The sequence below is a fragment of the Galeopterus variegatus genome, unplaced genomic scaffold (genome assembly GCF_000696425.1).
Source record: "Galeopterus variegatus unplaced genomic scaffold, G_variegatus-3.0.2 Scaffold5232, whole genome shotgun sequence".
Taxonomy (NCBI): Eukaryota; Metazoa; Chordata; class Mammalia; order Dermoptera; family Cynocephalidae; genus Galeopterus; species Galeopterus variegatus.
The window spans coordinates 8908-18587 of NW_007731343.1; the positions used below are offsets into that span (position 1 = coordinate 8908).

The 9680-nt window shown below is 36.0% G+C and overlaps 1 protein-coding gene across 1 annotated transcript in view; it reads right to left on the minus strand.

Moving 5' to 3' along the window:
* Positions 1-6745: 6745 nt before the first annotated feature.
* The window catches only part of LOC103604559 (teneurin-3-like), a 90196-nt gene continuing 87261 nt past the window's right edge, over positions 6746-9680 (minus strand). The window contains 2 exon segments of the mRNA XM_008589133.1: positions 6746-7675; positions 8461-8615. Coding sequence (XP_008587355.1) covers positions 6746-7675; positions 8461-8615 — 1085 coding nt within the window.

Below are 9680 nucleotides of genomic sequence, written 5' to 3' on the forward strand. Positions count from 1 at the left end.
CAAACAATCATTTCAAACGGCTGGTGTATGTAACTTAGTCTTAGGATAAATCATTTGATAATCACTGTGTAAAGGAAGCTGATGATGCGCACAGATGAGGCTATCAGATCATCTGTCTAATTTAGACAGTTACATAATTAGTTTACAGAGGAAATTCAACACTTTTGGAGGCTGCATTTCACTCTTCAACCATTATGGAGCAACTGAGCACATCTAGAACATTAATTTGCTAAATGGAACACACTGAAAGAGTTAGTGCAGCCTTGCAACTATTGATACACTCCAAGGACACAGCTGATATACGGAGAAAATCTGACTGACCTGTTTTTGTTTTTTTATGGGATTTTGAGTAATCTGAAAACATACAATTTCCTCACTCCCCTTTCTCCTTTCAAACCCGGACAGAATTATTTTTTAAAACCAGACTGCAGAAAGGAATTGGAATAAATCAAGTATTATTAAAGTATGGCTTTAATAGCATTCAGGTTAATGTTTGAAATGTACAGCAGCCACTTCATGCAGTTGCCTACACATTTGGCACTGATGTCCCTGGGAATACATATGCTGGTTAAAATTTTAAAGCAAAATTATTAATCGATTAAAGAAAATTGCAAAAATCAACCTTAGAATTTTCCCATGGTTTTAAGCAATCTGCTGATAAAACCTCTTACAAATTCGTTCTTAATGTCCTGAATGTTTTCTGCCATGAAGAAAGAAAGAAAAAAATAAAAAAAGGAAAATAAGGGAGGGGGGATGCTGAGCACCACTTTTAGAAAGGTATTTATAAAATGGCCTGTTCAGTTGTTAATGTAGTTTTTGGCAGAAATAACAATGACACGTGGTTTCAGGGTTTGAGTTTTTAGGGTTGGATGTCAGATGCCTATCAAAGGAAGAAGCATTATGGAAGACACCTCCATAATGCTTCTACCATCAGAAGATGTCATAGTGATACTCATGGAAGGAGCATGGCACAGATGTCAGGCAGTTGTTAATGTAGTTTTTGGCAGAAATAACAATGACACGTGGTTTCAGGGTTTGAGTTTTTAGGGTTGGATATCAGATGCCTATCAAAGGAAGAAGCATTATGGAAGACACCTCCATAACGCTTCTACCATCAGAAGATGTCATAGTGATACTCATGGAAGGAGCATGGCACAGATGTCAGGCTATTTAAATATGACTCAGTGACGGGCCGGCCCGGTGGCGCACTGTTACAGTGCGCCGCTTGGGAGCGCGGCGGCGCTCCTGCCAAGGGTTCGGATCCCACATACAGACCGGCCGCTCACTGGCTGAGTGAGGTGCGGGAGCAACACTGAGGGTTGTGATCCCGTTGCCGGTCCCGGTCCGGTACAGGAGCAACACTGAGGGTTGCGATCGGTTGCCGGTCACGAAAAAAGACAAAAAGGAAAAAAAAATAAAAAATAAAAAAATAAATATGACTCAGTGTCAACGAGAATGGACACATCTTTTCTAATTTAGAATGATTATCATTGACTTTTCCTACTTTATTTGTACTTTCTGTGCACTATTTTTAACTTTAAATTGTCGTGTAGCGCAGGTACTATTTACACTGACTCTCTTTCCTCCCCTGAGATCCCTTCTCTGATACTCCCCTGAAGTATCAGAAGTGACATTAGTGGGAGTCGTGGGTTTGCCATGGGCGCAGTTACGTTCATTATAAAGAAATGGTTCAGAAGCTCATTCTGAAATTGCAAAGCTTGAATGAGGGACAATAAAGCACCCAAATGAGAAGCTAGAGACCCATATATACCTACATAAATGTATAAAAGCTGAAACTCATTTATTTGCTCTGTGAATCTGAATATAGCTCACAAAAGATCACAGAGTCAGCTCCACAAATACAGAGCGCCAAATACTCAAAGTCCCAAGACAGAAAAGCTGCCACTAATCTGCTGGTGTGCATGTACAGATCAGCCAGAACTCATAGCTTTTTTCTTTTTTTCACATTGTCTTCTTTAACCAGACAGAAGAGCCTCTAGATATGCTCAAACAGTTTGTATTTTATGTGGGTAAGCAAGCAAAGAACTATGAAATGCAATTTACTATTAAATAATTTACTCTATGGCCCAATTCAATACACTGGATTTGCTTTTGTGTGCATTCAAGTGTAGGAGCTGTGGTTTCATTTTGGGTATGAACTTGTTAAATAATAAATTTTTAGCAGGTGAGATCTTTGTGGTCTCCCTGGAGTTACTTCAGCTAAGGAATTATAATGTGTGGCAACTGTTTTCAAGTGGCATGAAGAGCAGCACAGAACAGTCCCTAATACTAAGTGACGAGAGTAACCAAGCTTATCCCAGTATCATTACACGAGGGAACCCCTTTACCTAGTTGGATATCCTTTCTACTACCCAGCAAGTCAATGGAAGAGGAAGTCAGAGACAAGGTGGCTTATTTGACCAGTAATAAATAATTATTCAGCTCATGAAACATATTAATCTAACTGAGTGATTTCAAAGCTGAGTTACAAGCCCTCTGATACCTACTGTAGTCTTCCTGTCACACACAGCATCCAGTAGTAGCATATCTAAGACTAATAGCCAATCTTCAAATGAATCACAATAGGGACATAATAATTACAAGTAATATGGAGGCAAATTTCTGCCAAGAAGATGATGATATTTCTAGATTTTTGAAATGAAGGTTCTTGTGCTTAAGAAATCATTTGTGTACCTTAAAGAGTCACCCTGCCTACTTTATCAGTGCTGATAAGAAGCTTGGAATCAGGTTTTCTTTTCCTACAATCCTCTGATACCAGGCACAATAATAAAATACTTTAACTGCATCTGCATGGAAAATGCTGTCTTTACTCTTTACCACCAATATTTCAGAAGAAAGTGCTATTAATATGAAGTCTTTTTTTTTCACTTTAATTATTTGAATAACAAGATCAACTAAGGAAGTCCTTATTTTATAAAGCAAAAGAAAGTGAACAAATGTAATATTGGGTAGATATATTTAAAAAATCAACAAAAATGGGAACTGTTAATTCAGCACTAACTATTGGTACAGAGGTCTGAATTATCTCAGAAAGCAAGAGGGTATTTATATGGTATTCTTTCAGTGGAGACCTGGCAAAAGTCAGCTATAGGTTTTATCAGACTCCTCTATAAATATTCACCTGTTTACATATTCTGCTTATGACTCCATCCTATCATTCAACAAATAGAGATTGGGAGAGTTCCATACGCAGTAACATTTCAGGAGTTGTGGGAGCCACAAAGATAATAAAATAACTCGCATTTCATAAAAAACTCTCATATTTTATTTTGTGCAAACACCAGTACTGTGACATGCTAATGGTACACTAAAGTTTGTACTAAGAAAAAAATAATAAAGTGAAAACATGTAAGGTAAAAAATTTGAGCTAATTCTCTTTTTTCTCTGGCAGGAACTATGGCCACTGCATTTTTATCAGTAGGCACACTCATTGATTCCAAGTCTTCTTCTGTTTCTATCCCACGAAAGCTTTAATCTTAAGGATTTTTAGACACTAGACTTTGATAGAAAGCTGCTCACATACAAATGGGAATTTGGGCTGAAAAGTTTAATTTCTTTGTGCAAGGTATTTGTGCAGAAGGATGATTATAGAGCTCAAGGGACGAGTGTCATGAAAGTCATAGAAAACAGGTGTTTTTCAATTGGGCTTGGTGATTTTTTTCATATTCTCTCTGTGGTTTTGGTAAAACTCTGGCCATTGTCAAACCTGTCAAATCTCATCGTTATCAACTTTCCAAGTACCCTTGTAAGGTCTAAATTAGACACACAGTGCTAGGAAAACATTACAGATACATACTAATATTCTGGGAGTCTACCAGCTCACCAATAACTACAAAAACAAAGGGAGTTTGACAGGGATTCGGAGGACACCTCTGCCTCTACTAGGAGATTCACATCCAGCACATGCCCAGGTCAGGACACAATAAGCAGAAACTCCCTTGTCAAGGCTCTGATGAGTTAATAGGGGTTAAGTTTGCCCATCACCGATCTGAATCTTCCATGGACAAAATGTGCTGCTCTGTCAGAACACAGAAAATGCTTTTGGACGGGCACCTGATAACGACACCTGCTCCCCTTTCTAAGTGAAACATAGTTGATTGTCCATGTCTGTGGGGTACAGCATTGAATATCAATACCTGTGGGTAATATGCGATGCTCAAATAAGGATAATTCATGTATTCGACATTACACATTGCTTTTTTGTGGCCCTTTACCAATTTCTTCTTGTGCACTTACTTCTGAATGTGTTCTACACTTTCTGACCCTTAGAGGAGATAGGCCCTTGCTCTTTCATAGCCAAGTTATAAGAAAGTATAGAAAGAAAAAAATGATCATTTGTCATTCTGACATGATGATTCTGAATTCCTTAGGTTAAATGCTCTATTTTAATACACTGTTTTACAAAATGCATAAATGTTTCTTAAATTTTTTTTTAGTCGTGGCTTTGCTGTAGACATCTAGAGACCCTTAGAGGAGATAGGCCCTTGCTCTTTCATAGCCAAGTTATAAGAAAGTATAGAAAGAAAAAAATGATCATTTGTCATTCTGACATGATTCTGAATTCCTTAGGTTAAATGCTGTATTTTAATACACTGTTTTACAAATGCATAAATGTTTCTTAAATTTTTTTTTAGTCGTGGCTTTGCTGTAGACATCTAGAGACAAATTAATAAAAACACTGCTTTTTAAAACAATTATAATTAATTTCATTGGAAAAATTATTTTCCAAACACTGGTTTGTTAAACCACTATATTCTTAAAATATATACTATATATAAAATTATGAGGGTTATATTTGAGGAAATATTTTAGTACTGCTTTTTGGAATAGTTGCCTTTACTATAATTTATCCAGCTGTAAGATTTAGTAGATACACTTTAAATATCATGTGTGATAACTTTGTATTAGTGAAAATGATTGTGATGTTATTTTTCAATAAATTAAAAGCTTTCATTCTTTAAAGCAATGTTTTCCCATTATATTCACAAGATTGGCTTGCCAATCCAAACCCTACTTTGATCATCCCACTGATTCCTGACTAAGCTTGAAATTCTCAGAGGACATTTGCTGCTAGAGAAATAGGTCTCCTTTGTGCATTACCATTAAAAAAAAGGTAAAAATCCAAATGTTTTTATGCTATTCCACACTGATCCCACCAATTGAGTATATCCCTTTCTCTACTTTTCCAAATTGATTAAAATTCATTTGTAGGTCATCAGAAAACCACTGTATCTGCTGCAAGAAGTTTATGTGTTAGTAGTAACCCACAGATGAATTTCTGTGCAGTATCACTTCCTGGGAACAAATAAGGACACATTCAAAAATGGCCCACAGAGCAGGGCTTGAGTCCTAGACTGTACTAAAAACTTACTTCTCTATTTTTTCCTCCTGCTTTCAACTAAACTGAAACCCTATGAATGCCACCATCATTTCCTGAAGATCTTATAATCAGAGAAGCTCTCCTGCCCAGTCTCATCTCATGGTAGCACTTTTTCTGTGCTCTTTATTGCCTCTTTGGCAATACAGCCTGCTATCACTTTGAAAACAGTGCAAAAGAAGTGCTTTCCATTAACTTCCAATTTATTCCTTTCCTATTGCGATCCTAAAATGAGCAAAAGGAATGTTACGGACAGAATTTTAATGTAATTCAGTTGAAAAGGTTTGTTCCTCTGACAAAAATCATGCTGCTGGGTAACATTCATTTTATTAAAAAGGAATCTGTCAAAAAAGAAAAGCAATTCAAGCTACAGGAGAACTAAGCTTTATGTATAAGATCCATTCCAGAAAAGTTGTACAGAAAATATTTGTATGTTGAATCATTTTTTCTACTGACTTTTATTATAATTTCAGAGGTATTCTCCTACAGAAAATACTTTTGCTTCAGCATATCATTGTAAAAATCACAGTAAGGACCTCAATACTCATTTCAAGGACTATTCTGCATTTGTCAACATGCCATCTCTGTACATCTAATTTCCTCCCATGGCTTGTGCAATGTTAGTCAAGTGAAGAAGCAATCAAGAACGATTTTACACATGCATTCATCGCAAAGTACACATACCATAAAATATATAATGGCTAATTTTCATTTCATTCTTTGACCTCAGAAAATGTGACTATTCAGATGGCACACTGCCTGAGCCACCACTATACATATTTACTAGAATACACTGGCTGAATGACCCTTATACCTTTTCATATGCTTTCAGATGGTGACCAGCAATTCCTTATTTGCATTTGGTTGTAAGGTTATCCTAAGTGCAGTTTAGCTTCTCCAATAACTCACTATAAAAAGTTAAGCCCTTCTGTTTGATAAGAATAACATTTATAGTGCTGATGTGGTCAGCAAAGTTCACTGTAAATGTTTTTAAAGTTTTTCTTCAATGAAAGTTCCCAACACAGTCAGCTTTATCTAGTGGGCAAATCCGAACCCAAAGGGTATATGCCTAAAACCAAAGCTGTTTGAAAGGTTCGCTGCCAATATACTAGGTTTGTCTGGAATCAAATGTTAATCCTTAAGTAGAGCAGATTTACCATGAAGCTCACTGAAACTTAATCTTCAGTGCTTTTCACTTGCATGAATCCCTTCCAAGGCCCTGCATCTAATTTTGTATCTCCTAATATTGTCTTCTTTTCCAGCAAGAGAGATCTCAAAATTATAGAAGCTCTAAGCCCTCAAAAAGATGGATCCCTTGGGCTCTTAGGATTCTATTGCTATTATAGATCATATTATTATATCACAGTATTTTGTAATCGGAATAGAATTTTCATATACTTACTCAAAAAATGTTGTCCATCCAGTTTCATCACTTTTAGTGGCTAAAAGGCCACTATTGCCATGGTAAGTGAACAGAACTAATTCTAGTCCTTGAGCAGTCATGCTTTTCAAACATCCATTTGTTCCTATTGTCAACCATATCACTTGGTTATCTGGAGACACCACTCGAACTGGCATCCGGTTTGGATCCCGTCTAATTCTAAGAGTATTGCCATTGCTGTCTGTCACAGCAGTAATATCGTTATCATTGCTATAGCTAAAATTGTAAAGGTAATCACCAGTGACTAAACTTACAGTGTACTGGTGAGTACCATTGATGTCAAAAATATAGAGTTCTTGATCAGTTGGAGAAGCAACTTCATAAAAGTTCATAGAGTTAAGTAAAGGCTTATTTTTTGACACAGCCCGGATCCGAATATTTCCTAGATCTGCAATATACAGTGTACCATCTGGAGAAGCAGCTAGGGAGGACGGAGCATTAAGTTTGGCATCTTTGGCATAGCCATCTCCACTCTGATAGCAGTCACAGTTGGCATCATTTTTGCAGTCACACTCTGAAGGTATTCCAGCCACTAAGGAGATTTCCCCATCTGTTGTGACCTGCCTTATGCGGTTGATTTTCTTTTCATCAGTTTCAGTAATGTACAGGACCCCGCTGTAGGACACAGCAATGGCAGTAGCTGATTCCAGTGTCGTCTGAACTGCGTGCTTCCCCACAGGATATTCCACTCCAGGAACCTGACAGTGCATGGGCCGGCCAGCAGCAATGCGAACTTGACGATTTTCAGTGATCTGCAAAACTACATTATTATCCAGGACATAAATGGAGTTATCCATAGGGTTAATGGCTAGGTCAGTGGGCCATTCCAGACGTACCTTAATAAAAAAGAAATGGTTTGGTTATTCAGTTGCTGCACTACAGTTAATTCGCCAGAAGAGTAAATTAGACCATTAAGGGAATTAGCCTTAATTTGATAAACTGTTTTAAAATTGTTTTTTCAATATCCACAGTAAAATAAACTCAAAAGTTTTGAGTGAAGACAAATGTAGAAAATAACATTTTATTTAAAAATACAGCTCACTGAAAGATTTGCTAGGTATAGCCAAATAGCAAATGAACCTCTAAGTAGTGAGTCAATAGATATCAATGAGATATGAACATATATGCTCCTTATAGCAATAATAATCATCAAATGTTGGGGCTTTCTAGGTTATGAATACATTAGTATTCTATTGTGTTTTCAAGTTAAGTTTTCAGGCCAAGTTAAGTTCCTAATTTTAAATATAAGACTCTTGGGACTAATCATAGTGGGTTCTCTTTACTACTTAAGGAGCTCATGCAATCAAAAGATTAGAGATTTAAGATGTTTTGTTCTTTTTGGAATATCTGCATGCTGCTTCTTTACTGGTACTTTATTACAAATGCTTAGCATTTCTTAGTGATAATTGTTCTGTATCTCATTGAATTCATCAAATGCAGAATTATAGGAGAAAATAACTTTTTATTAGCTCCTGAGATACATTTAAATGGAAGAGCTTTGTCATAACCACTGCCACACATGATATAAGCAGTTTAATATGGTACCATCACATTTGCTGATGTAGTAAATCAAGTAACTTTAGAAGAAAAACAAACAGATTCAGCTTAATATTTTAACTACCTGGCTGATGTGCATGCTGGTGTCGCATGTTAAAGGTCTGGCTGAAGTCAGATCATTAGAGCCCAGAAGAGTTGATATGATTCCATTTTGATCAACTTTTCTAATCATGGTTCCATCAACAAAGTAGATCAATCCATTCTTGTCAATTGCCATTCCTTTATCCAAGAGAAGTACATGTCACTGATTTTTCAAAAATGATTAATTTTGCTTAAATTATTAGGCCCATCATTAAACTCAACATTTGACTCCATTGATAACATGCGTGATAGGTAGCAGGTAGGACTGCAGATTGCAAATGCTTTAGAAAAAAACCAACAGAGGAATTTATAATACAAATAAATTTAAAATTCAATAAAGAAATAATCCAAATTTGTAAGAACCTCTAGTGACTGTATGAATCACAAAAGCAGTAACTGTATGTATCAAATATAAAACTGTAATGTTTATATAACATTGTGGTCTATAAATTACAGAAACAGGTTCAAATTCTGTTATGCTGAACTTATAGTATATTCTACCGTTCTCCTAACAAAAACAGATCTAAGCAAAGGTTAGTGTTTTGTTGACCTCGTTACAATGAAATTTGCTATTATGAATAATTCAGTATGACAAATACTTTTTTCCAATCCTTGTTCATATAATAGTCACTAGCTATAATAAAAAAATAAAGCCCCTAAACCAAAAAACATTGTAATGAATGGTATAATACATGATCAAGGAGTCAATCCTGGCTGGCTTAAAGGCCTTTATAACATAGAAATTTAGCCCTTATTACCTCCAAAAATTCCTCACCGTAAGTATTTTTTTCCCATGGCATAGAAACAAAAGTTTAACAGCTCCAACGTGGGTGAGGGCTAATAGGGTTGCTTAGTGATGGTTTTTAAAGAGGCCTGGGACTCATTCATGACAAAGAAATTCCAGGACAATGAAAGAATTTGGGCTCTTCCTTGAAGTTTAACAGGATGTGACCTGAATAATATAGAGTAGTTGCTTCATTCTTTGAAAAGTTGAAAAAATGGTATGATAAAAAAATGCTGAGAAAATGTTTACTGTAAAATCAACTTAGGATTCCAGCAGTTTTATGCTAAATGGCTTTTAAAAACACTAGATGTGAAACAGCTTTCAGAACACAGTTGAAGGGAAAATGTTAGACTCACCATTAAACACAATCAGGCACTAACTGGATTTTCTATTTTTTTTTTTTTTTTTTTTAATAAAAA